Source organism: Zosterops lateralis (genome assembly GCF_965231275.1).
Source record: "Zosterops lateralis genome assembly, chromosome: 2".
NCBI classification, from domain to species: Eukaryota; Metazoa; Chordata; class Aves; order Passeriformes; family Zosteropidae; genus Zosterops; species Zosterops lateralis.
This window is the reverse complement of record NC_139763.1, coordinates 87,826,071-87,853,195: the sequence shown is the minus strand read 5'-3', so window position 1 is coordinate 87,853,195 and position 27,125 is coordinate 87,826,071. Positions and strand designations below refer to the sequence as shown.

Genomic DNA, 27,125 nt, shown 5'->3' with positions numbered 1-27,125 from the left:
GTGGAGGTTGGAGATCAAGCCAGGTCAGCTGAGACTGGAAGCCTGGGAGATATCACAGTCTCCAGAGCAGAGCGGGAGGTGTTGCCCTGAGGAAAATGCTTAGAAAATGGGAGGGTTGTTGCAGGTGAGGGAGTTAGGAAGGCAGAGAAAGAAAATGTCTTCGGGCAAGTGGTGAGGGCAAAGATTTCAAATGGTAACAAGAGCTCCTCCATGAGGATTACTTGAGTGCATAATAGAGGGATGCTGAAGGCAGAAGGGGCCCCAAGGGAAAGAGGCTTGTGGGAGATCTGTTGTAAGGTAGGAATATCAGAAGTGGTATCTGGGGTGAGCAGATGCAGGCTTGTCTGTGTTGGATTGCTGTGTTTAGTCTCCAGCCAATTTTTCAGGTTGTGATAACTTATGTTTGCAGGATTGCTGCACTGTGTGGGATAGGTCACATCTCTTCCTGTTGAAAGGGAGTTTAATTTATTGTTCACTTAAACTGCTGTGGGTCTGTCTTAATTTCACATTGGTGGAAAATAGCAGATTCCCATTGTTGGCTCACAAATTTGGGCAGCTCTCGTAGGGCTCCTGCAGGCAATGTGGGGCTACAGGGAACATAAAATGAGTGGAACATGCTACTTGAATGCCTTTCATTGCTGCCTGATGTGGCAGCACCTTTCCATCTGGCAAAGAGCTAGAGTGAAGCTATTGAGGCTATTGCAAGATCCTCCCGACGTGAATAAAATCCCCGTTAAACACACCCCCCGTGCCTGGTGCACATAAACACTTGCTCTATTCTGATTGTGCCTTCCTGCTTGAAGGATGAGAGAAGGGGGTGCAGAGGCAACAGAAGAGGAGGAGAAGCTTTTTCATGTAAAGCATAGGGAATAAGTTATCTGCCTTACATAATGGAAATCAGCCTCATGTTCCCTATCAGAGATTCTGCCTGTAGAGTTACCCCACTGAGGTATCTCAAACACCTTCATTGGTTTGGGGGAGTTGAAATATAACTGCCCAGCAGCTGAGCCTGTGATGGGAGGGAAAACAGCGGAACTGGCAAAGTTGGTGCCTGCTGGGGATAGTGGGCACTGGTTATTGCCTGAGAGCCATGTGTGTTTGTCATCTGCATCTCTCTGAATCTTTGTAGCCTTTCTGTAAGAAAACAGAGGATCCAAATGACCTCCCTGCTGTCTTCTGGGCACCTTGAAAACTGATGGATGGGAGGGGCTGGGCAGTTTTAATGTCCACACCTGCTGCCTGGCAGGAGGAGACAGTTGATCTCCACAGAGCACACTGAACTCGTATAAACCTGCTTTGCCACAGCGGTTTACATCAGGTCCAGATATTAGGTGATTAGGGAGCCAAAATTAGAGACTGAAAAGGTTGTACAGTATTCAAGCATGTCATGTTGTGTCTCTGTGACTGGCAGGCCTTTTACTGCCCTTCAAGCCACTGAGGTTTGGTTTAGCCTTCTGAAAATCCCAGGAGCGAGAACAGGCCATAGGGTTGCAAGAGTAGATTTCTTCCCTGTAAGCTTGGTCCTCTCTTAGTTGTTGGGAGGAGGCAATCTGTCTGTTTAGGAACAATGTCACAGTACTCAGCAGCTTTTATTCCTCTCAGTAAAAAGAAGGAATATGCTTAGGCTCACATTGGCTGTCTCAACAATACTTCCATGCTCTGTGCAGCAATTTTCCAAGGGCTGTATCCTAACTTCTTTTGGTGTATAACACCAGCTAGTGAGTGGCTTTGTTTTTCTTCCTAGTTTAGGAAGAGTGTCCTGCTGCAACATCAGCTTCTCAGTCATCTAACCACAAAAATTTGGAGCATGACTCTGAAGGTCATTTTCTTGTTCCTGGTCTGGGCTAGATGGACAGAATCTGACATGTGTATGTTCCCCCGATAGCATCAGCTGTGCACATTCCCAGCAGCAAGTGAGGGTTTATGATCCATAACTATACTTTCTTACATCCCAGAAAATTGTTTGCTGGTGCCAGAGGCTTCAACTAAGTAAAGGAGCATGAAATCAAGAATGAAAACAGACAACATTGAACGTACAGCACTTGTAGTGGCTCTGTTCAGCAGACCTAGCAGCTGCCTGTGTCATGGTCTCTGCTTTTAGTCCAGAGGGAGACTGGATTGCCTAGCTGGTGAAGCACTGGTCTGGGTCTCTTGATATTGGGGTTTTATTTATGGCTCCATCACAGATCTTCTCTTGGGCCAAACAAAGTAGTCACTACATGTCACGTTTCCATACCATCAAAACAGAATTAATACTTCTTCTTTTGCCTTATGTATGTAGACCTTGAGATAAGTCTTCAGGATATAGCTCTCTCTTACTCTCTTTTTATACATACAGTGCTTTCTACAGTGTCATCCTGATTTAAGTTGGACCCTTTAGGAGGACTAATTAATCCTATTAATAATGCATTTCTAGCTGGCTCGAAGCTCTGAAGATCATGTCATCAGTAGTTTCATTTGTTGGTTTCTGCAATATTCTAAGCTCTGTGGGGTGAACTCGGGAAGAATCAGAGGAGTGGCTGCCATGGGAAAATAATTCCAGATCTTTCACTGAACCTAGCACAGAATGGGATGGAATTCAGGGAGGCTTGGGTCTGCTGTATGAACATCAGATAATGGCAACAGTGGTCAGACATTTATTTTACTACATTTCACTTCACAATTTAAGGTGTTCCCAGAAATCTTGCATCAATGCTTGATCAGGAACCAGTTGCAGATAAATATGTTATTCAGAGAGTTTTGAGCTTCACTGCATTTTTAGGTCAGTTCAGGATTTAGGGTCTCATGTGACTAGTACATTGTCTTCTCTGTCTGATCCAGTGATTCTTCTGAAAGGCTAAAGAATGTGTTATCTGATAAGTCTTTGGACCTGTTAAAGGTGGTTTGGCTCAGGGTCCCAAATTCCCAGGGAAACCTGAACTCCTGGCTTAGGGTAGCTGAATGGCTGTGGTGCTCTGTGCCTTTGTCTCTTTGACATGAAGAGCTGCACATTCTGCACCTAACATCAGGGATGGTGCAGGAGATACTTCTTAACCAAGAGACTCTTTGAAGACCTTAAAACTACCGGCTTGCTGAAGTAGTGGTCGTTCACTCGACAAGAAAATCCTTCTGTGGGCAGTGGAGGAATCCTGCACACATTCTGTCCTTGTCACCCAGTGCTGCACTAATTGCTTCACTGGACACAAAAATGCTGCAAGAACATACTTCCCTTACACTGTCATGTAACTTTCTGAGAATTAGAGTATCTATCACCTACTAGAAAAAGATGTGTTTCTATATCAGCCATCTTTTTTCTATTTCTCCTTTTCTTAATTTTTATTACATCCTTGTACTTTCTTTCACACATATATTTATTTTGCCCAGCTATTTGTTTCTTACATTATCTTAACCTGCACTTTGGTTTTCTCTTTCTTTTTCTGTCTATTTTCTGTAAGACAGATATTTCCTTCCCCTTTTTTTTTTTGCTTCAATTCTTCCTAATCTCTTTTTCTGTTTTATTTTCTCAGTCACTGTGCTGCCACAAGGACTAGAAAAACAGATAAGTTGCAGAAAAGAAGTGTAACAGTGGCTGTAATGCCGGGACACTGGCTGGAGCTAAGAATTTGGTGTAAACAGGCTGCATTCTACCACTGATTTTTCTTTGGACAGGTACTGCAGTGCTTGTTAGTTAAGGCAGACTTCAATAGAGTGGCTTATGGATCTGAAGGAGGATAGAGGCAGCCTTTAGGCAACTACACCTAAAACAGCATGTTCCAAAAAAAAAAAAACCAAAACTACATTCAGTGATTATCATGTGCTGGAGGCAAATTTTTTTCATTGCTTTCTTTCTGAAAAATACTGTTTGCATCCCTGCCAGAGATCAGGCATGACATGAAATGCAGTGGTTATTAGTGTGTTTTCATTTTAAAAAGCCTCCATAGGAAGCCTGTCTCACCACTGGAGGCAGCTGAATGGTGGAGACCCTAAGAAGTTAGTGATTGCAAATTCTGGGTCAGGCAGGGGGACACATCCCCATACAAAGGGTAATTAAGGATGCATTGGATATGAGGCAGCCTGATTCCTACCTTACCTGGCATAGGTACAGAAAGCAGGTGATCTTGGCTCCTAGTCTTTTTTCACCATGAACATGTTCAAATTTATTTGGCAGAGCAGATGTATTTTCTTAGGACTACAACAGGTGGTTTTGAGACTTAATCAGGCACTCACAGCAGTGTGGTGAGTGGGTTTGTCCTTCCCTAGCAACTTGTGGATCCATGAACACGGTGTCTAGGAATGTAGAAAATGAGTCCCTTAATGGAGAAGCTGAACACTGGTCTCTTGTTCTGGGGTGTTGCACTAACCATAGAGCTACCCTGTCAATACAGAAAAAGCAACTACTGAAGTAGTTCTTTTTTTAGAAGTTAAGTTTAAGAAGTTAAGTACTGAAGTCTGTTCTTTTTTTAGAAGTTAAGAGGGGGGGTGAGTGCAGGTTCAGGGAAGCAGAGGCTGCAGGCTGCCCCTCTGAAGGAAGGCAGCTCTCAGCAGTTCTGACTACTGCAGTGTAACCTGGAGAGTGCTGGGATTTACTGTTTTCTTCTGTGTCATTTTGTAGTATGGCTCCCCAGGGTATTTTTTTTTTTTTCTCCTTCTGGGCTCTTGGTTTCCATTTAAGGGACTGAGAAAGTCCCAATGCTACAATGCTCAGCATTGTGGCACCTTAGACGGGGATCTGCTTTTTGTTTCTCTTTGTCTCAGTTTTACATCTGATAAAGGCTCTTTCCTCCTTTCAGTGGGGTGCTGTGAAAAGTCAAGACTGTCAGATGCCCAGATTCTACAATGCTCCAGGAGTGGTGTAATGTGTTTTTGCATTGTGGATGGGAGTAGGTGTACAATTAATGACATATTTTGAAGCACTTGACATATCGTTCTCTGATCACCTGAAGACTGGATCTGGCAAGGTGCTGCCCTATCCCATATCAGGTTCCAAATGGCTGTACCAGAGGTAGAAGTAACAGCAGTCCTTCAGTTGGGGGACTTTAACTCAAAGGCATAGTCTCTGGTATCACACCTAAATTTCACTGCTTAGTCTCACTCAGCCAGGTCCTCTGTTTTTGGCATGTTTTATTTCTACCCCCTAAATTCTCCTGCTGTATTTCTGAGTGGAGGGTATGTGGATGTCTTGACAGGAGATGCCTGCTCCTTGCTCTTACTTCTGAAAAATCGAATTCTGTTTTGTCTGTCTATTCACACTCTCATTGCCAGGTAGACTGGGTTTTCCAGGGCGGATGTCTGTCAGACTGACTGCTGTGAGCTGTTCCCTTCTTTAGAAATTCAGCTGCTTGGGGATCTGAGATATGCACATACGAATGTGTGACTAGGTGGGCCAGGATGAGGATTACTAGGAGGGGCTCTGTGGTATAATGTAGGAAGGCCCTCAGAGAAACACAGGAGCAGCATGGGGCACCAAGGGGCCTCTGCAGGGCAGCTGAGTACAAGGAAAATGACACTTAATATCCTCTAGCAGCATAAAGAATAGTCACTCACGCTATCAATCAGCTTCAATCTTCGTGTGTTTGAGGTTTCCACATGTGGTACTGGCTGTGTCTGCCAAAAAGTCTGCTTTACATGGCCTCCCTCCTTCCCTCCAGCCTGGCACTGGCGCGGCTGATAGCAGGGCTGCTGCACTCCCCTAAGTGCTGAGGACGTGAGAGACGGCATGAGGATGCAGCCCAGCTCCCTCGGGCCACCTACTGCCTCCCAAAAGGCTGATGGCACTGATCAAGGACAGAGAAGGGCAGCTCCCCACCCCCACTTTGTGCTTTTTTTAACCCTGTGGGGACCATGATGTCTTTTCACCTTGGGATGCAAGTGAGGGATCACAGCAGCAGAGGCTGGAGGAGGAATAGGGATGCACACGCAGTGAAAAATGATGGGGGCAATGATGAGAGGGAGTGTGGCTGGGGGAAGGAGGAGCCACTGGTGTGAAGGACAAAGAGGAAATACCTGTTGAGGGGGGAGCATATAGAAAGATGTATACACTGCTTGGAAACAGACACAGCAGTAGGGAAAAGGACAGAAAGGACAGATGGGGAAACCACAAAGAGATGGAAGCAGACTTGAAGAAGAGAAAGAAGGGGAGAAAAAAGACAGTCAACCTGAGAGGATGAAGGCACAAATGCAGGAGGTGCCAAGAGCTGGCTAAAGGAGGGTTATGTGACATACTGAAACCAAGGCACTTGGCCAGTGGGTAACAATGTGACATCTGGGCATGCCTGGGGCAGAGTTTTGTAGAGGGGGAACTACTGATGTTTAAAATTAGTGCTTATTGGGGAGAAGACCACTGGCTGAAGATACAAAGTTCAAAGGCTGGATGGGTTCCTGAGGCTTTCCATGTGGGTGGTTTCCCCCATATGTTCCCTGATTACCATTCTCGTAGCCCTGTCAGTAACCAGGGATATTGGACTGGGCAGTGTGTAGTCCCTGCCTTGTGGCTCCTTGCTGTCCTAGACCTGCCATCTTATTTCTTCAGTTCAATTGCTGAGCAAGGGAATGGCCAGTTCTACTTATCTGTGTCATCAACAGAGGAATCTACACTCTTCCTCATGCATCTAGTCTCTGCTTTCCCAGGTGCATTTCCCCATACTCACATTGTTTGTAGAGCGATAATGCACTTGGCAGGAGAGCTAATTCAGCAGTATAAAGCCTTTCAAACAAAGTGCACCCTGTTCCCACCTGGACAATTAAACTGGAACAAATCTGTGCAGAAGCACTGACCTGAGGCCAAGCACTTTGCCTCCTGGAAAGATGTGTGGTGACTTCCCCTGTGAACACCCCCCGAGCCCTCCTGGGAGCTGTGGGATGGGCAGCTCATCCCTGCTGTCCTGGCCAGTGCCAGTCTGCTCAGGCAGATTGCAGTAGGGTCAGAACCAACTGCGATGGTGTTTTCCATGCAGTACATACCTGTACAGCCTGCCTGAAGGAAGCTCCTACTGGAACAAGTGGTATTGATGCTTTCTCCTGGATGCTGTTGCTGTCACAGAGCAAAAGCCATGGAGTGGTGCTGAGCCTGTTTCTACAAGCTGTCTTGTCTCTGGGGAACTTGAATCCAAAGCTTCTCAGTAGTGAAGATGTTTGTCAAAGCTTATTCTTGGTCCCTGACCTCTGAGCAGGTGGCCTGTACCTTGCTGAGAAACAGGGCCACAGCAAGAGCTGTTTCAGAGCAAACAAAATATTATGGGAAGAGGACTTGCTGCAGTTACGTGGAGTAGAAGGAGGAGGCCAGGTCTGTGACCTCTCCAGTTTCCAGAGCTTTTTCTGGAGAGGCCTGGGCCAGAGCAGCCACAGCTCCTGTGTGAGTTCCCCAGGAATCTCTGCAGGGAGTTTGCCACTGGAGAATACAAAGCTCTCCTTACACTTCACTGCAAAGCTGTGCAGAGCAGCACCTGTGACCTACCCTTTTGCAAATGCTCATGTAAAATATTAAAAGTATTGCCTGTCACATCTGGTTGGAAAGGTACAGATTTCTTTTGAGGATTTGGTCAATAGCATTAACTTCCTTAATGCTTTCAGCAAAATCTTATCTTTACTGTTCAAGCTCTCCCTTTTTCCGGGTTTGAGACCTTATCACTGTAAGGAGTGATATTTTTTGCAAAACAAAATATGAAGGGGAAAAAAACTAAACCTTCTTCATTACTTACAAAAATTCCCCTGTAGGATTTTGCTTTTATTTTTATGAATGTGAAAGTTGGAGTTTGGGTAAACTTTGCCCAGTAGAAATAAACCCCAATAAAAATACAGGCTTTCAAAGAGACAACATGACTACCAGTACACAGAGATGCATATATAAAAACAAACAAACATATATATATATATATATATATGCAAGCAAACAGAGATATGCAAACAGAAACAAAAATATACCTATATATTATGTATACATGTGTGTATCTAAATACTTTTGTATGTATAAAGTTGCATGTATGCAAATATCTTCATGTATTTAAATGTAAGCTCAGAAATAAAAGCGTGTGCATAAATATATATGGAAATAAAGTAATATGTACACATTTTGATATAGTGATATTATTAGTGTTATGAATTCATGCACTGGTAATCTCAGGCATGCTAAGGTTTGTACACATATGCAGCACCACACATTATATGTCTGTTTATGTACCAGAACATAAAGTTGCTCAGATATGAACATTTTATATAGAAATGCAATGTAATGCAGCAGGCCCCAGAGAATCCTCCACCTGCCCACCAAAACACACCTGGGCAGCTGTGCACAGCATCCTTACACAGCTGGGTTGGCTGAATGCAACCACTCAAAGGGGTTTTCAAAGGGATGAGGAGGGCCATGGGCAAGCAGGTACATGAGCGTGTAGGAGTGCAAGTGAGCCATGAAAGGGTGATGGAATGATCCTGGGGGAGGACAAAAGGGTGTGTGGAGCACCCAGGGGGAGCAATACAAGAGCCAGATGGGTTTACAGGAGCAGGGCAGCATCTCTGGAGGGTGAGAAAGGAGGCTGGGGAAGAGACAAGAGAGCATGAACCAATAAATGGGGTATTCCCCTGAAAAGGAAGTATGAGGGGACAGTTTAGAGGAGATACCCACCCTGGTTTGCTGGCACCTGTTTCTGAGGGGGAGTGGGGCAGAACTGCTGGGATGGGATGGGATAGGATGGGATGGGATGGGATGGGATGATGAGGCTGCATGCTGGAATCCCTTCTGCCCCCTTTCTGGTGGCTTACCCTGATGGCAAAAGAGAGCAGGACTGGCTGCATAAGGCAGCTCTTTCTGAGGACCAGTTTAACCTCTCTTGTCTTTCCTCATGTGCTCTGCCTGGATCTCAGCACAGGAGCAGTGTGCGGAGCTTTGGAACACTCCTCCCTAACCTCTCTTGTCTTTCCTCATGTGCTCTGCCTGGATCTCAGCACAGGAGCAGTGTGCGGAGCTTTGGAACACTCCTCCCGTCAGCCCCTTTTTTGACCTGCACGGGCTGCTCCTTGTGCTCCTGGTGACTGAGCAGCCAGCACGGCGTGCTGTGCTTGTGGGGAGAGGGGAGCAGTGCCCCGGGGCAGCTCAGAGCATCTTCTGCTGGGAGAGGAATGATAAACCCCAGTGTGCTAGTCTGCTTTAGCCATTGTTAGCCTGCATAGGGATAGGGGGAGGCTCAGGTCCCGCTGAGGGTTTACAGGTAACTTTAGATTACAATAGTGAGGGGAGTAGAGAAGGGTTAGCCAGGGGCTTTGTTCTTTTCCTGGGAATCCTGATGCTGTAATTACTTGTCTCTGTTCCCCTCCGCCCCAGGCTGCAATCCTTTGCTCTGTTGCTGGAAAATGTAGTGTGATTCAGGTCAGGTACCTGGGAGCAGAACATGGCCTGGTGAGAAATGCCTCCAGAAGTGATGTTTGTGAATCCGCAGCTCTGCTGGTGCCCGGTGTGCCTGTGTTTTTATGTTGTAGTTCCTGTGTCAAGATACGTGTGTTAGTTAATGTGTGTGTTTGCTGGGGCGTGTGTAGGTCTAGTGGGTGGGTTCAGCTCTGCACACTCTGTGTGTATGTGCTGGCCCTGCGTGTAGTTCTCTCTTACTAATGTTGGGGTGTGAGAACTATGCCTAAATGGGGATAATGTGAGATAAGGCAGCTCACACTGATGAAACACCTCCACTCCGTGCCATGGGTGCAGGCCTGGACTGGCTCTGCGTGCCAGCAGGCAGCATTCCCCAGCACCCATTCCACCGGTGCTGGATTGACCAGGCTGGGCATAAAATGTGAGGAAGCCTTTGCTTTCTGATCGGTATCTGTGTGACTGAAACACTGCAGCTGGTTAAGCAGCCAGAGCACATTGTCGAGCTGCATTCGTCAAACTTCCCATCATCCTTCCCTCAGGCTGGCACAGTGCCCTGCACGTACCAAAGAGAGTTTCTTCTTAAGTCTTCCAGAGAAAAAATGTGTCTCACACTCCTTAAGAAATAACATTTTTCCATCTGAATACAGTCATTTCTTGACCAATATGAAGTAAAGATTAATTTTGTGAAGACTTTTAGCAGAAACAACCCAGTCCTTATGCATGTACTCCTCAGCCCTTGGGAAAAGGAAGGCAGGAAGGAAGGGAGGGAGGCTCAGATAACTGGCAACCATAATTCCTTCTATCTCATATCTTCTGTTCCTCTCCAGAGCTCCTCAGAGCTCCTAGTCCAACCACTCTCCTGGACTGGGTGTATCTTCCTATGGTACTTTGCTAGGAAATTCCCTTTGTAATTTCACATCTTGGTATAATTTTTTTTTTTTCTCTACTTATGCTGATGGGCTTTAACTGAACTTCATTAGCCAGGTTGGTCTCTTACATTGCCCAAATTTAGTTTATTACTCAGGGTGGAGAAAAACAGTGAGATGGAGTGACTGATCCAGAAAAAAACCCATATGACGTGTGTTTTGGCCAAACCCTCTCACTCCTGCAGCCTCCTGCTAGCTCACCCCTGAGCTCTCATCACAGCTCTGCTGCTGTCTCCACTACCCCACATGCTGCAGCATCCCAGTTCATGACTGGGACATGGGAGCAGTTCACCTGTACATTCCAAAGGAAAGGAGGCAAAAATGGAGAGAGATTTAAGAAGGGCAGTTGCTTGTGCTTAAAAAAAAAAAAAAAAAAAAAAAAAAAAAAAAAAAAAAAAGATTTTTTATAACATCCTCTGTGAGGCACATGCACATACTTAATTATTGCTGTTCTGAGATATGAACCAGTATTAGAATAAAATCAGATAAATAAATACCTCAAGAAAAGGCAAGTGTACAGGTATATAGCTCCTCTCTTTGCTAGAAAGCCTGGTTTCACAAGGCAACATCAATCAGGGAAAAAAGCAGCCTTGTGGCCTAGATGCTGGCCAGGAGTCTTTTTGCAGTCAGAACAAAAGAGGAGGACAAGACCTGCAGCATTGTAGGAAATGGGACTAGGAAACATTAGAGGAATTTCAGGGAGTTGTCACGTCTTTCACATAACACCAGGAGAGAATTATCAAGGGGATGCTGGTTTCCTCTCCAGCATGTGTGTTTCTGCAGAACTATGAACTATTCATTCTTTTAATAACGATAGTTCCTCTTTGTGAATCATTGTTTAAGCGTTTAATATTGAATTCCGCTGATTTTTTTTTTTTTTTTTTTTTACTACGGATACTTCCCCATTTGAAAGTAACGGTGAAAGTATTAAAACTTTTAACTTCAGTTTACTTGAGATTAACCAGCCAGCTTAATGACCAAAGCTATGAGAGAGAAACTTCAGCCTACACTGCACCATGACTGAGGGCAGAATTTAAAGGTGGCTTTGGTTTACTGCCGTGATCTCTCCAGAGAGAGGTCTGTGATTTTTCACTTGGGTAATTTTGCAGCTTCCTCCTCTACCTCTCTGTCTGTTCATCTATTCTGACAAATATCCTTTTTATATTAATATTTATATTAATATTCTGACAAATTATCCTTTTTCCTCTGATATTTTGCTGCAGCCTTTTCCTTCATTTTCCATTTCTCTGCCTTGCCCTTCTAATCTGCTTTAGTATTTTCTTTCTTCACCTCATTATGTCCTTTTGTTTTTGCCTTCTGTCTCTCCATTGGTTCTTTTCTCACTCGCTTAACCTCCTGTTGTTTACAGGCCAACCTACATCCCACCCATCATCTTGTTTCTTTCTTTTATCTTTCCTCCTTTTCTTCTCCCCCTCCTCCTAACCTCCTCTCAACAATAAAAGTTACTCATGGCTTGAGGGGGAAGCATCTGGCCCATGCTGGCTCTCATCCTCTCTCCTTTGTTCTGAATGCTCTTTTGTTATAAACACAACAAACAGAAAAGCACAAAATCAGCTCTCAAGGCAAACACTGCATAATAATCCTCCTTGTCCCCGCTCCTCTTATCTCTGAAGAATTTGTTCTCCAGGCAAAATAAGAAGAAACACGAGATAGGATTCTCCAAATTTGGAGGCGAAAGAGAGCCTGGAAAAAGCGTCATCATATGGGGCAGCACCACTGAACTGCAACTTGGGCAAATTCAATAAAGTAGATGAAATATAGTTTGCCAGGAGTTTGGACAACTATGTGATGATCCTGTGGTTGATCAATCCCTGTTGATCAGTCTCTGTTCCCACTAGGTTGTAGAAGCATGGGCAGAACCAAAAATATTTTTTTTATTATTTTTTAGCACCTAATTTTTGGCACCTCCTCCTCATTTGTGCACTGAACCAAGGCCTTGTATATATGGAATGTGTTTTCCAGAGAACTGTACCTGCTGGACTCTCCACTCCTCAAAAAGCCACACCAAGGTGCTTCTGTGGGGGTCACAGTTCCTAAGATAAAATAAAATAAGAACAGGCTTGCCCATTGTTGGAGCTCTTGCTTAATGTTAGATAGGGATTCTCCGATTAAGCCAGCTTTTCTCAGAAAATGTAAGCTCCCTGGAAGTGAAATGCTGGTTGGCATGCACTAGTTTAGACATGCAAGCGCTCTCAGAGCTAAAAAGGAAAAAGCTTGTTAAGCAAAAGGCGAGCCTTTCCCAATCCCCCTGGCTCCGTGGTTAGGATACCGGTGTTTAATGTGGGGCAGCCGACATCCAGCTCTACCTGGGACCGGTTCTGCCTGGCCCTTCCCCGAGCAGCCTTAGGTCTGGCTGCCCCACATGCCCTGGGCCTCCATCCATGCACAGTTACTGCATTTTGTAGAATATACGAGTGTTACATTCACAGAAAGACTGTATGAATAGTTTTGGTGCAGTATCAGATAGCTCTGCTCAGGAGGTGTTGAGGTACTTCCCCCAAGAGCCGACCTTCAGAAGAATTACCCGCGATGTGGGAGGTAGGTGTGTGTCCCAGGACAGAAACAAAACTGGTATTCGGGAGGAACAGGCTGTGATGCAAACTTCAAATCAAAATATTTGAGCAGCAGCACACAGGGGCAAAACTCGCTGAAATGGGTATTTCCCCGCACATTCCTTAGGGAAATTAGGGGCTTCAGTGATGCATTTTGAGCTTGAGAAAGAAAGTCTTTCTTATTACTGTTTACTTCTCCAGCTCTGTTAAATAAAGACGTGCTACCCATGATGTTCTGCATTATGTGTTAGAGATTTAATTTTCAGCTAAACTTTTATTGCTTCTAAATGGGACTGGTAGCTATGTATGTTTTTAATCTAATCTTGAAGTTTGGATTGCTCAGCATTTGCAACAGACTTACGTGGGTTAAGAATGAACAACGAATGAGGACATTTCAGAAGAATGTAGTCCAAAGATTGTCTCTGAAATGTGAATATGCTTAAAGCCTCCAAAAATATGGAAACTTCTCACACTAACAAGTAAATGAATATTTCCAGAGCTAATGCCAAGGTTTGGGACAGCTGGGTGATCCGATTCAACGTGGAGCTTGCTATGTTTGCAAACAAATGGAAAATAAGCTAGGAAAAAGAAAAATGAGAGCCAGAACTACTCAAAGTGTTAGGGAATTAAGCTGGACAGAGGTGAGGCTGACACAGCTCCTTGCTCCCAGCAGCAAGAATGACCCTGTATTCCCTGTGGGTCCATGAGTGAACCCACACATAAACACTGCACAGGCACACGGATGCACTGCTGCCCCACAGAGCTCCACAAACACACGGTGCAGCTACACCAACAGCTCCAGTGACCTCACAGGAGGAGCAGGATGGAGCTCCAGCAGTGGGGAATAGACTTGTAAATATGGTAAGGTGGATCCTTGCAAGGAGCTGGGCTCAGACAGCCTGACCACAGACACTGATGCTGGCACAAGGCTGCAGCCCCACTCCTGTTGCTGGTGCACACACACAAGTGTGTGCATGGAGGGCCAGGACACTCCTGTTCCCCAGGAGCCAGCCTGGCACAGCCTCACCCTTAGAGACAAGCAGACACCCCTACAGAGAGCACCTCAGAGCTAAAAATAGGATTTAATAACGAGATAGGGCAAACTGTGCTAACCAAGTGCAGGACAAGGCTGGACACTTTTGCTGGTCAGCCAGGAATTTTCATGCAACTTGTCCCTTCTTTCCCTACATCTCTCCCTTTCCCCTCTTTGTTTCCCCCCATAAACATCCCATAGTAAGTCTTGTACAATCCCAAAATGCTCTTCCCGTTCATTCTGTAAGGTGTCCGTGGCACCTCCTCTTTCACAGTTTGAAAGGTGCTCCAGCTTTGGCTTTGTGATGAATTTCACACCTGGGCTGATGGCTCTCCTGAGCTGCTGGCCCAGGCAGGGGGTCCTTAATCTGGGTGGTCACCTGGCATTGTGTCCCTGTTTTCCTCCGGGTGTATGAAAACCGAACCTTTGATGTGCTAATGGCTCTTGTGAGGGCCCGGGGAGTAGCTGGGGCAGAGGGTTAAGCTGGGGCCCTCCTTCTGCCATTGTCTCTCCGTGCTTTTCTGGGGGTGTGAAGAGGTGCTTTTGTCCCCCAGCCGAAGAAGAGAACTGTGCAGGCATCCCGTGCCCTTCCACACGTTTTCTGCTGGCAACAATATTTTAACAACAACACACAGCCTACCCATGAGGTATTTATCAAATAATACAACACATAAACACCCCGTGAGGGTATTTATCACTCGCCCTCAAAAATGCCAGAAAATAAACGGATGTTTCTGAGAGTGAGCGAAGGAAAGCTTTGACCTGTTGATTTCCAGTTCATTTCCACGTGTGGCCAGGTGCCAACGCCACATAAACAGCAGAATCGAATTTAAAATGTGATTGTTCCAGTTTCCCAGAATTTGATGGCTAAAGTGGTGTCTGGTCTCAAGGTATTTTTCTCAACAATAAAAACTAGGATAAGTCAGCTTCCCCCCGCTGAGGGGGGAAGAACCTCCCCCGCTGTTCTTGCCCCCAGCCCTCACTGCTGCTGTTTTCTGTGGTCAAAGTCCTTGACAGATTTTTAATTCAGTGAAGACTTTTACTGTTTGACGGCACTTTTGCTTGATTCGAAGCACAGCTCTTCATTGTGCTCCTGGAAGAGTCTGGCAATTGTTTGACCTGAAGGATGGACAGTAAATGTGGAGCACAGTAGGGTTTGATTGAATTACAGACTCATCGAATGGTTTGAGTTGGAGAGGACCTTAAAAATAATTTTGCTTCAATCTCCCTGCCATGGGCGGTGACATTTTCTACTTTTTTCTCAAAGCCCTATCCGACCTGGCCTAATACACTCCCAGGGATGGGGCATCCCCAATTTCTCTGGGCAATCTCTGCCAGTGCTCTACCACCCTCACAATAAAGAGTTTCTTCTTCTTATCTAATCTAAACCTGCCCTCTGTCATTTCGAAGCCATTCCCCCGTGTCCTGTCACTACGTGCCCTTGTAAGGAAGGGTATAAACTCTGGGACTGGATCCAGCTTCAGCTTCGCCCCCGCACCTTCCAGCATCGCATGAAAAATATATTTTTGGCAAGCGGACAAACAAAACATTCCCCGAAAAGCATCTCCCCAGAACTGTAGTTCATCCCCAGCTTTGCTGCGGTGAGGGGCGCGCAGAGTGGGCGTGCAGGACACTGCTGGTGTGGCTGCTCTGCCCCCTCACTGCCCGCCTCGCTGCTGCAGCCTCCACACCGAGTAATAAAGACATTTATTTTTACACAGGACACATAATAAATAAAGATGTTTGTTCACGTCACGCAGCCGCCCCAAGCGCTGACTGCGGACAAGAGGCAGGGCGGGTCCCTGGGGGGAGCTCCATCATCACTGCCCGGGGAGCTCCATCATCACTGCCCGGGCTCCTCCATCATCCCCGCCCGGGCTCCTCCATCAATCCCCGCCCGGGCCGCTCCTCCATCCCCGCCCGGGCTCCTCCATCCATCCCCGCCCGGGCTCCTCCATCCATCCCCGCCCAGCTCCGCTCCTCCATCCCCGCCCGGCCGCCCCGCACGCAGATTCCCGTCACGGAGGGGCGGGAGCTCCCGGGGGGGGGATGATGCTTCACGATTGCCGTGTTTTGGTGTTCGGTGGCATCCCAGCCCCGCCCCTCTCCGGCCTCCCGCCTCTCCCCTCCCCTGGCTGAGCCCATAAAGGGCGGGCGGGCGCGGGAGGCGGGCACGGGGTGGTTCGTGACTGTCTCGGGCGTGGGCGGGCGCGGAGCGGAGCCGCCTCCTCTTCGCGGGTTCCGTTAGGTGCGCACGGGCGGCCGTTCGCTGCACTCCTGCCCCGGGAGCCTCCAGCCATGGACGGCAAAAAGGTAAGGAGGCCAACGCGGGATCCTTCTCGCCCTCTTTCCCCGCCGCTCCGCTCCCCGGGCGCTTCGGGGGAGGGATGCGGTGGCGGCCGGCGGGCGGCTGCAGCGGGGATGGATGGAGGGATGGAGGGATGCGGTGATGCTCCCGGCCAGGGCCGCCGCTCGGCCCTTTGGTGGCTCTGTCTGGGGTGGGGGTGGGGGCAGTTTGGGAGAGGTTGTCGCAGGTCGCGAGATCGATGTTGGTTCGGTGCGCGTGGCCTGATGATGATGATGATGCTGCACATGACGCTGCCCGCGCTCTGGGATATTGTATCGATCACGGGGTTTGTTTCGCTGGCGGCGCCGCACTCCGTTTGTCCCCGGGTTTGGGATGCTAAACGGGAGATGGATGTTAAAGGCGGGGATTTTTTTTTTCTTTTTTTTTTTTTTTTTTTTTTTTTTTTTGGTAGTGGTAGTAGGACTTATAAAACCATTTTTAAATTTCAAGAAGGTGGCAGACCGTGTCCTTTCCCTCCTCATATCATATGGCGAGCAGGGGATATTTGTCGGCATCTGCTCGTCCGCAGCTGCGAGCGAGATGTGCAGCAGTGGGGCGAGCTCATGGCTGCGTGTGTTTGTACTAAGGGAAACAGCAAATACCCACCCGGACCTGGTGCGGGACGCTGGGGAATCACACGGGAATAGCCAGAACTGGGGGAGGCCGGGGCGCTCATCGCCATGTTGATGGGAGATGAGGGCACTATGGGAGGATGAGGCAGAGGAAGGGAGAGCCTCGGGTGGTCAAGGTCGTTCAGAGAAGGGCGGAGAGGCCGCTCCTGCCGGGCTCAACAAGTTGTACAGCTCTGGGGTTCGAGGCAGGGAAGGAGGGGAGCTGGCGAGGAGCATCTCCTGGGAAATGAACGCTGCCGACGCCTGTGGTCGGAGGGAGGGGTGGCGGTTTGAATTCCATGCTGGTGCACAGACCTCAGCCTCGGGCCTTGGGACAGAGTGGGTGTAACTGTGCTATTTCTGAGCTCCCTGTTTGCCTTTTGGGAAGCGGGGCACTTGCAGCGTTAACAAATGATCCATACATTAGATCACGGTCTGGCTCCCTGGAGGGGATGGGTCACGCCATGTGATGTGTTGGTGGTGGGAGGCTGGGCAGGAGATGAATAGCAGGCAACAGCCAGGAGAAGGAAGTAGGAAAGAGGGTAGAGCAGCTAACCCCGTAGCTTATTGATGTACCATGTAAGTGAGGGGTGCCCACAAAGCCGGGACCTTGTGGTCCCTGCAGCACCCAGAAGGAAAAGGCCATCTGTGGTCACAGCAAGCCATGACAAAGCAGAGTCCTGGGGGGAAAGTGCTCTTGTGTGAACCGTGTACTGAGCTGGGGTTTATCTTCAGCTGGGGTTTATCAGCAGCTTCATACCTGCTGGCTAGAGATGACCTGGCCTGGAGTCCCCAAACGGCTTAGATATTATAATGTGTTTCTGCAGGCATCTAGATGCTTTGAAAGAGCTGTGTCCTTGTGATTCTGTGCCAAATTTCCTTGAGATAAAAATAAGGGAAGAGGTCACAAGCTGCCACGGAGAATGCTTGGACTGCCCAGGGTGTGTTCAGTGTGAATGCTACCTCTGTGCTCATCTGCCCCCTGTCCACTTTGTCTCCACCAGTGACCTGGGCAGGAGGACATTTACATGATGTAGGTGGAGGAAACCATGCCTGAGAGTCCTTTCCCCAATTTCTGTTTACTGAGGCTGAACTGGTTGTGTCTGAGGGCTGTGCAGGCCAGAAACACATACGTGCTTGGCTTGAAAGATTGGTGGAGGTGGCACTGACAGAAGGTTATTGTCCAAAACTTTGGGCAGTTTTGAGAGCCACTACTCCTGGAGTAGAGCTAGAAAGTGAGAGACTGGAAGAGCTATGACAGTAGGCCCCACCAAGTAGTTTACTCTGCCAGACTTGACTACAATAATTGGAAAGTCTTGGAAAAGGAACTGTTAATATTTTTGGAAAAGCTTCCAAACCTGAGACTAGGAGGAACACAATCTTTCCAAATTGTGCCAACTCAGGCACTGGCTGCCTAAGAGCCAACTTCTGAGTCACCTGCTCCCCCACACCTCCCTCACTCAGAGCTAGCTTAAATGCCATAAGCATTAAAAATGAATAAAATGTCAGATGCTGACACTTAAATTTCTCAGTCTGTGGGGCTTCTAAGGTTGGACCTTCAAGCTTTCCCTATGACTCTGAGGGCTCAGTGGTTTTTAATTTAATAGAGATTCAGGTATACTGAAACTTCAGGGAGTGTGCTTCATTTAAAATATCAACTATTGCCACAGCTTAAAAAAAAATAGACGGGCAGCTTGGTAGCAACCCAAGCTGCCACCTCTTGAGGCACACTGCTGTGCCAGTGCCCTGGGGCAGGGTTGGGAAGCTCTAGCCTGGGAAAACCAAGCGTGTTGCTGAAGAGTGCGTGTTGTAACTGTTATGAGTGACTGCCAGTGTAGCTCATGGGCAGATCTGAGACTCATTTTATGGGAACTTGTCAGCTGGCTCAGGGAAGGGTTAGACCCTTCTTTCATGACATGCCAGAGATCAGCAAAATCTTCTGTAAAGCAGATCAACCCAAAATAACAGCCACTAATGCAGCCAGTGTATTCATTACTAATGAGCTGAGAATAGTTGCTGACGGTCAGGAGATAATAAAGGGGAGGCCCTGACAAGCCCTCCTACTTGTAGCCACAGAACTTTTCCTGCTGTACAGTTGCACCTCCCTTTTCAGGGAGGGGGATGCAAGGGATGCTACTGGTACTCACCCTTGCTGGATAAAACCCCGTTGTTCCCTGCTCTCAGAACACTTGCACATGGCACCTATGAGGTGCAGCTGCTGTTTATGCTGAAGAGAAACTCAAGTTGTGTAGAAAGCCAAATTAACTAAATAATCGTTCCCTCTCTTTCCACAGAAAATCACAGCGCCTCTTGTCTATGCTGTTTGCATTGCTACCATTGGATCTCTCCAGTTTGGGTACAACACTGGTGTAATTAATGCACCTGAGAAGGTGAGAGGAAAAACGAGCTGGGGAGGTGGGATGAGTGAGGGGCTGATGGGAGGACAGTGGTGTAGAAAGGAGAGGGACTGTCTCCCAAGCAGCCAATAATTTGGTTTGGGTTTATCAAGTCAGTAAGGCGTTTAAAATCCCCTTTCAAATACAACATTGAACAGGAAGGGCAAACTTTAGGGGAGGAGAGAGAGTAAACAGAGAGGTTAATTCTCTTGATTAGGAGCACAGGAAGGCAGGAGGGTTCCATCTGCCATATGTGGTGTGTGGAAGAATGTGAGCTGCTTCAGTTTTGAGTCAGATTAAACCAACCATGGCAAAAGGAATGCAGAGAGCAGTGTGCAGAAAACAGTTAAGGGTTGGTAGGAATTACAGCTGCCCTAATTTAATTTATTTCAAGTTTATTTTACTTCTTTATTCATTCCTTGTGTTAAGTATAGATTTAGTGCTTGTAAAAGGGTTGTGACTTGGACATTTTACCAAATCATCTTATGACTGTAGTGTAAGAAACAAGAGGTGAAGAAAATGAGAGATGTGGTTTCTATGTAACTTTAAGATGGTTCCTCTGTCAAGAACTGAGTCACCAATACCACATCCACCCTGTCTCCGGGAAAAGATGCTCATGACTGGAGGGGGATGGGGTCAGTCCTCCCTAGCTAATGTCCTGCTGCCATCTGCTGGGGGCAGACACTCTGTCCCTGCCACCCCATGCCAGAATTCACCTCACTAGCTAAGAGGATTCCTGGGAAATCAGCAACGTGGCCCTGTCACATCCCCCTGAGACACCATTATGTAAAAAATAAACAAATTTTCAGGCTTACTTCAGCAAAGCCTTGTGTGTCTCCAACTATTTCTATACCAAAAATCCTGTCCCTGCTGTCAGTGTTTTGGTTTTGCCAGAAATGTTCCCATCCACTCACTGGTCATGTTTTCGTGTTCCCTTTCATTCCCAACTGTCTCCCGCCTCCTCCCAAGAACCACCAATGACTCACATAATCTGAAATATTCAGAAGATAAGCCTGTTTTCCATAATAAACACTGCTGCCCTGTGGGTACCCTGCCTGCCCCTCCACTCAGTGAAGCACTCTCCCTCATCATACCACAACTTCTCAGTGAAAGCTGCTCCTTCTGTGCCCTCATCCCCCCACCTTGTGTAACTTGTTGCTGCTTTTTTTTGGCCTCTCTCTGTTTTCATGGCAGCAGGAAGCAGAAGGAAGGCAGTAGTCTCCCCTCTCCCCAGTGTAAAATGCCTCCCTCTGTAACTCCTTGTTTTTTGTAACTCTTTGTTGATTGTAACTCTTGCCGCCTGATTCCTCTTGCAGATCATCCGGAGGTTTTTCAACAAAACCCTGTCCGAAAGGAGTGGGAAGGCTGTCTCTCAAGAACTTCTCACCTCTCTGTGGTCACTTTCTGTGGCCATCTTCTCAGTAGGAGGCATGATTGGCTCCTTCTCAGTCAGTCTGTTTGTAAACAGATTTGGCAGGTAAGTTGCGAAGAGCGATGCAAGCTGTTGGAGAACTTCTCCCTTTACAAAGGAGCGTTGGCAGGAAGAGGGCAGGGGTGGGAAGAGATGTCTGGGGAGGAAGCAAGAATGTGTGGGCTGCAAAAAGGATAGCAGGCAAAGGCAGGAGCTGAATGGGAATTATTCCATTCTCTTCCAACCCCTTAGATGGGACATCATGGGCAGGTTTACCTTTACCCCTCTCTGGATGATTTTCCTGCTGTATTCCCAGTTTAAGCTCAGTCTTGACATCTTTACCCTGGCAGGAAGAACTCCATGCTGCTGGTGAATGTCTTGGCCTTTACTGGTGGCCTTCTCATGGCCTTCTCGAAGGCAGCAAAGGCAGTGGAGATGTTGATTATCGGCCGTTTTGTTATTGGTACCTTCTGTGGCCTCTGCACTGGCTTTGTGCCCATGTACATCAGTGAGGTCTCGCCCACCAGCGTCCGCGGAGCCTTTGGCACCCTCAACCAGCTGGGCATTGTTGTGGGCATCCTGGTGGCTCAGGTAGGCCTGGTACAACCTGATCCTGCTCTTGGTGGGGGGAAAGGAGGGCTGGGGAAGGGCGAGGAGGGCTTCACTTGCCATCAGGTGCAGTTTGTGGGTCCTGTCACACTGGGGTGGGGGTGAGGAACTGAAGTGTTTAAAGCCACTCTTATTTCTCTTCTATTCTCGGTGTAGATCTTCGGACTGGAGGCCATCATGGGCACTGAAGGACTTTGGCCAATGCTTTTGGGCTTCACAGTCCTTCCAGCAATTGTGCAGTGTATAGGTCTTCTATTCTGCCCTGAAAGCCCCCGTTTCCTATTGATCAACAAGATGGAGGAGGATAAAGCTGAAGCAGGTAAGAACTCATCTCAAAGGAGCAGGGCAGTGTTCTGGCTTCCAGCCTGCACTGAACTTGAGTGGGAGGCCAGGACTGATCCTGGAGCCTGTGGTAGATTAGGGTGTGACTCCCGGCGGGCATCAGGCCTGGCCTACGCTCCCATCCTTTAGGTTGCACCAGTGCCAGGAAGCATGAGAAACCTGGCATCTCAACAGAGGCTCCAGGTGGGATTAAAACGTGAGGAGTGGCACTTAGCCTGGTGGGATTGTAGCAGGACCAGCTGCTGTTACTCTGCCAGCTCCTCCTGAAAGGCAGGAAATAGGCTGGCATTTAACAGGGAACTTGAAGGGCTGGGGTCAGCTCTGGCAAGAGCTTGAACAGAATTTCAGGATCAAATATAAGCTTGAGAGATCAGTCAATGTGAGCAGGGCCTGGTTTCTGTGCTGATCACAGCACCCTGATCTCTGGGTTGAAAAGAAGAGCAAAGCTGCCAGCAGAGGCTTGGTCTTTCCCATGCAGCAGGTCTCTTGTGGCCTGAACACCAGCTGGAGGTGTTCAGTCTTTCTCCTGTGCCCTTCCTGCAATAGCAGGATGGGACACACACTCACACAGCTCCCCAGGCCAGTAGGTGTGTCTCATACCTGACATCTTTGGCTTCCTCCCTCCAGTTCTCCAGAAGCTCCGTGGTGATCGAGATGTGTCTCAAGACATCCAGGAGATGAAAGATGAAAGTGCTAAAATGTCCCAGGAAAAGAAAGCAACTGTGCCAGAACTTTTCCGTTCTCCAAATTACCGTCAAGCCATTATCATTGCCATCATGCTGCAGCTCTCCCAGCAGCTCTCAGGCATCAATGCTGTGAGTTACCTTCCTGTCCCATTTCTGAACCTCCCTTATCTCTGCCTAAACTTGCACTTGCTACTGGTGTGGAGAGAACTTGAAGTCCCAAAACATGTTTGTGCCTTGACTGGAGGTCACTGTTTTGTCATGTGGCAGAGATGCTAAGATGGAAAGTGGATATTAAGGCTTTCACTTTCCCCAACACATAGTCTTGTGAGACACTGCAGCCTTGCACCAAGTGAATGAACCTTGACTGGAAGAATGCTGTTTTAGAGCATGGAGTGCTGCTTAGAATCTCCCTGCTGGGTGTGCAAGCCGTTAGTCAGAGGATGAGGTACATGTTCTCAAACATTGAATTGCAACTGTGTCCAACTTTTTCTTTCCTCCTCTCTTCCCAGGTATTCTATTATTCAACAGGGATTTTTGAAAGAGCTGGTATCACACAGCCTGTCTATGCCACCATTGGAGCTGGTGTGGTGAACACGGTCTTCACTGTGGTGTCGGTGAGTGGGGCAGGGCTGTGTGTCTGCCTGGGCCTGTCCCTGGCAGGTGGGACTACAGACAAGTAGCCAGGCAGTGGCAAAGCACTGGGCTATGCACTGAACTGTAGGAGCAAAGACCAGAGAGCATCAAAGGCATGGTGGGAAGAGAGATGGGCAGAAAGAGGTGTAATCTTAGCCGAACAAGAAGGTGGAAAAGGAATGCACAATGGGGAAAGAGTGATGACAGAAAGCAGTAGCAAGAACCAGAGTGGAAGAACTTGTGCTGATGATGGAGCAGCCTGGTGACCTCCACTGAGATCACCATGGTCTCTGAGATTGACAGGCAGATAAGGAAGAGGTGCAGGAGGTACTGAGCAAGGAAATCTGTCCTGCTTTTGCTGCCAAAGTAATGGACTTATTTTTTTCCTTCTGCCTTCTCCTTTCCAGCTGTTCCTGGTGGAGCGTGCAGGGCGACGGACCCTCCATTTGGTTGGTTTGGGTGGCATGGCTGTGTGTGCTGCTGTTATGACTGTAGCTTTAGCTCTAAAGGTGAGTGATCAGTGTTATTGTCCTGACCCCAGCAGGAACCTATAAGAAAATACATCAGCTTTGCTCTGCAATGCTCCCCTGTAGGCAGGTGGAGCTGGGTCTAGAGCCAAGTGTGCAGTGGAGAGAGCAATTTTATAACTCTAGGAACTCCTACGGTGTTCACAGTGCAGCTGAGAAAGTTGTGACACTGGAGATGGCATTGTGCTGATCATATTTTGTTCCCTTGCAGGACATTGTGGACTGGATCAAGTACATCAGCATTGTTGCCACTTTTGGCTTTGTGGCTCTTTTTGAGATTGGCCCTGGCCCTATACCGTGGTTCATTGTGGCAGAACTCTTCAGCCAGGGCCCACGACCTGCAGCCATGGCAGTGGCTGGTTGTTCCAATTGGACCTCCAATTTCTTGGTTGGAATGCTCTTCCCTTATGCAGAGGTAAGTCCTGGTTTATAAAGCACTGTGAGAGCACTGCAGCATTGGACTAGGTGTCCAGAAAGGTAGTAGAATCTGCATCTTTGAAGACTTTTGACACATGACTCTATAACCTTTAATAACCCAACCTCTCTTGGAAGTTGTCCCTGCTTGAGAAGAGGGCTGGTGAGTCTTCCAGAGGTCTCTGAGTCAGTGTTGTGATTGTTACTGGAGGCTGTTTCTCACCTTACATTCTACTGCCTTAACCATTTGCAGCTTACAAATATTTGCAAGAGCCATCTTAGTTAGCACATCAAGGATTTTGCTTTAAAAGCATCAATTTTGGTCACCCTCAGGAAGATGAAAGACCTTTAGAAGCCCATAAAAATGTGATTTCAATTTTAAAAATGCTATGATGAGAAAAAAATGTAAGGGCACTGCTGGAGAAAGGTGTTGGAATTTTAACCTGTCAACAGCAAGTAACCTTACATGCAACTTGAAATAAAACCTTTTTGTGTTTGTCCTCCCTGCAGAAACTATGTGGTTCCTATGTCTTCCTCATCTTCCTTGTTTTCCTGGTCATATTCTTTATCTTCACATTCTTCAAAGTGCCAGAGACCAGGGGCAGGACTTTTGAAGACATCTCCAGGGGCTTTGAAGGACGAGGAGCAAACACCCCCTCATCACCCCAGAAGATGGAGCTGAACAGCAAATAAGCTGGCAAAGCAGCTGCCCAAGATCCGTGACACACCCGTTCTTTAACTCGTTCATGCTTAAGAATCATTAAAGGAATGAGCAAAGAAAACCGTGAGAACTGGGACATTCTTCCCCTCCTCAATTGCTGCTATATTCTTGTTTTCACCCACATGCTCACCCATTCTGCCAGGCTTGCCAGCATTAAGCCAATCTGATATGGGTGATCTGCCATTCTGGAAAGCACCTGGTACTCGCAACAATAATCTCATCTTCCCTGCCACAAACATCAGGAGAACAGAGAAGAGCTGGCAATATTTTTACTTTCCTCATGTAAAATTGCTGTTTGGGGTTACCATACTTATGCACACAGTGACCATTATGTATATGAACCTAATTACTATTTTTGTAGTGAGTTGAAGTGACCTGCTAAACGAGTCCCCAGCCCTTTGAGTCTACTCTGTGTGCGTGTGTAAAGTGTTACACTGGAATTTAGCAAGCTTACCAAAAGCCATCTTGCTTTTTCCTATCCAGTGTGCACTTTTTTTTAGCCTCAGGAAAAAGGGGACCAAGTCACATGCATATTTTTTCCTGCTCTTTTATTTTTTGTATAGACAGACTGAAAGCATACTTTTACTTCAGTTTATTTATTTGTATGTCACTTTGTAAATATTTATTTTTTTAATGGTGTACAAAAATGTACAGGTAAAGAAATTGGAGAAGTTTAAGAGAAATAGCTATTCTAACAAAAGATGCTGTAGATTTGAGGTGCAATAAGACTGTAAAGGAGAAATGTGGTACTAAAAAGGAGAATGAGCATTTTAGGTGGTGTATACAGCAGAGCCAGTTACGCACATCACCTTGAAGTTATTTGTGCCCTCTGAAAAGAAATTCGAAGTTGTGTACTTGTGGAAGAGTTATGTTTCTGCACTAAAATCTCTGTTATTAGGGATTTTTGGTGGCTGTTTGAAAGAATTGTTCTTAAGTGTTGATGAGAGTGTGATATGGTATCTTAAAATGGGTGTTGTTGGATTATATTTTCAGATATGGTTTTAAGCATTCTACACGATTGAGAGTGGTGATTGCAAACCAGAAGGTAATTTTTCCTGCCTTCTCTTAATTTTATTTCTTTTTGGCTTCTCTGTTGTAGTCTAGTACGTCATAAATTCTGAAATTTGCAGATTGACATTTAAAGGAGTGCGAGGATAAAAATTATTTTTCAAAGCTGTATTTTCTTAGCAGTTGTTCCTATAAATATGACAGAGGCATGTAGCATGACCCTTCTGGACACAGGCATGGTCAGTTGTGGTACATGTACGTTCATAAGGATAGAGATGCAGGACTAGACACCAGAGCTACTGGAATTTTCTAGTTTAGCAGTATGAAAAGTCTGTAGTGCTTAGTCCCTTGCTTGGTTGAAGGCCAGATGTTTTTTTGCCCTGTATATCCTCTTGGGAAGGTCTGCATGATGTTGTGGTGCTCACCAGTGTGCTTTGTAGATGTGTACAGCTCTGTAATAGTGCCTCTGTTCAAAGGGATGTGGCAGGCAGTAATTGTTCATCAGTAAATGTTGGTTTCCTTGCTTGTCATTCTGCTGGGCAGTTGTTTGTGTGTCCCCCACCCTTCTGCCGAGTTAGCACAGCTCAGGGCAGGCAGGCAAAAAGTAGCACATCGGGTACACTTGCAGTCAAGGAGGGGCAGCTTTACTTCACTGCAGCATTCTGTGACAGGCTCCAGGCCTGTGTCTGTCCAGACCTGCCCAAAATATCTAAAGGTAGCACAGAGGTAGGTCCAATTTAAACTCCTGCTTTTCTGAGATCAAGGTGCAGTTTTTAGATGTGGTCAAACTCAGGTTGACCTGCTGGAATTCATTACTGGATATCCTAGAAGAGAGGCAGGCCCACAGATTCCGAGGTGTTAAAAGCAAGAAAAGCTTAGATTGTAATGACAGCAAGATTTTTTTTTTTTGTAGCATGGGTAACCCAAGCTTTCTTACCAACATAATGCTTCAAAGCAGGTTAGAGAAATTGCCATTGATGTATATTCTGGTGGGTCTGTCTGACAGCTTCAGTAACTAGTGATGACATTTCTACCTTTTCCCTAATGAGGAACAGTTGCAAAGACCAGTTAAATTTGCAGCTGTTAAATGTTTCGTGTGAATTAATTTGAACTGCCCCAGCTTTGCACAATGCAATCATATTACATCCAGTTCTCCCTAGCTTTTTATTAGGCTTACATGCCAGATATTTATTCTTGGGAGTCATATATAATGACCTCTTTCCCAATTTTGATATTTTGGCTCACTTACATAGATTTCTGTGCCCTTCCTTTGAACCTCCAGCACATCAAGACATGATATTTCTATATGGGTATCTGTATGTTAGGAAATTCTCCCCACAGCTGTGCATATAAGAGCATTCCATACTTTGCATCAGATGTGTGGCTTGGACCGAAATGTGTAGGCCTTTCTCACATGGTATCTTTGTTATTTTCTTTTTCTGTAACAGCATTGTGAATATTTCAGATGGATTTTATATGCTTATTAATGTGGTTGTTTCCTGGTTTTGAAATAAAAAAATATGAAATAAATATCTGATTTGGATTTTACCTTTA

The 27,125-nt window shown here is 46.7% G+C and overlaps 1 protein-coding gene across 2 annotated transcripts; it reads left to right on the top strand.

Annotated features, from left to right (window-relative positions):
- The first annotated feature begins 200 nt into the window (after positions 1–200).
- Positions 201–27,125, top strand: LOC310905878 (solute carrier family 2, facilitated glucose transporter member 3). 2 transcript variants are annotated; one of them, XM_083854663.1, is made up of 10 exons: positions 201–297; positions 19,119–19,214; positions 20,537–20,697; positions 20,982–21,222; positions 21,397–21,559; positions 22,210–22,397; positions 22,778–22,882; positions 23,309–23,410; positions 23,640–23,843; positions 24,353–27,125. In XM_083854663.1, exons 1-10 carry the CDS (start codon positions 241–243, stop codon positions 24,533–24,535), a joined length of 1,500 nt encoding a protein of 499 aa, XP_083710789.1. In that variant the 5' UTR covers positions 201–240; the 3' UTR covers positions 24,536–27,125. The 2 variants fall into 2 exon arrangements, with proteins under 2 accessions (XP_083710789.1, XP_083710790.1); XM_083854664.1 differs by lacking the exon at positions 201–297 and adding an exon at positions 16,047–16,179.

Bases quoted from the DNA above. Each gene is read 5' to 3' on its own strand.
- LOC310905878 (XM_083854663.1), top strand. From the start codon at position 241: ATGCTGAAGGCAGAAGGGGCCCCAAGGGAAAGAGGCTTGTGGGAGATC. The intron at 298-19,118 runs GTAGGAATATCA...CTCTTTCCACAG, and splicing joins TGTGGGAGATCTGTTGTAAG to AAAATCACAGCGCCTCTTGT. The intron at 20,698-20,981 runs GTAAGTTGCGAA...TTACCCTGGCAG, and splicing joins TTTGTAAACAGATTTGGCAG to GAAGAACTCCATGCTGCTGG.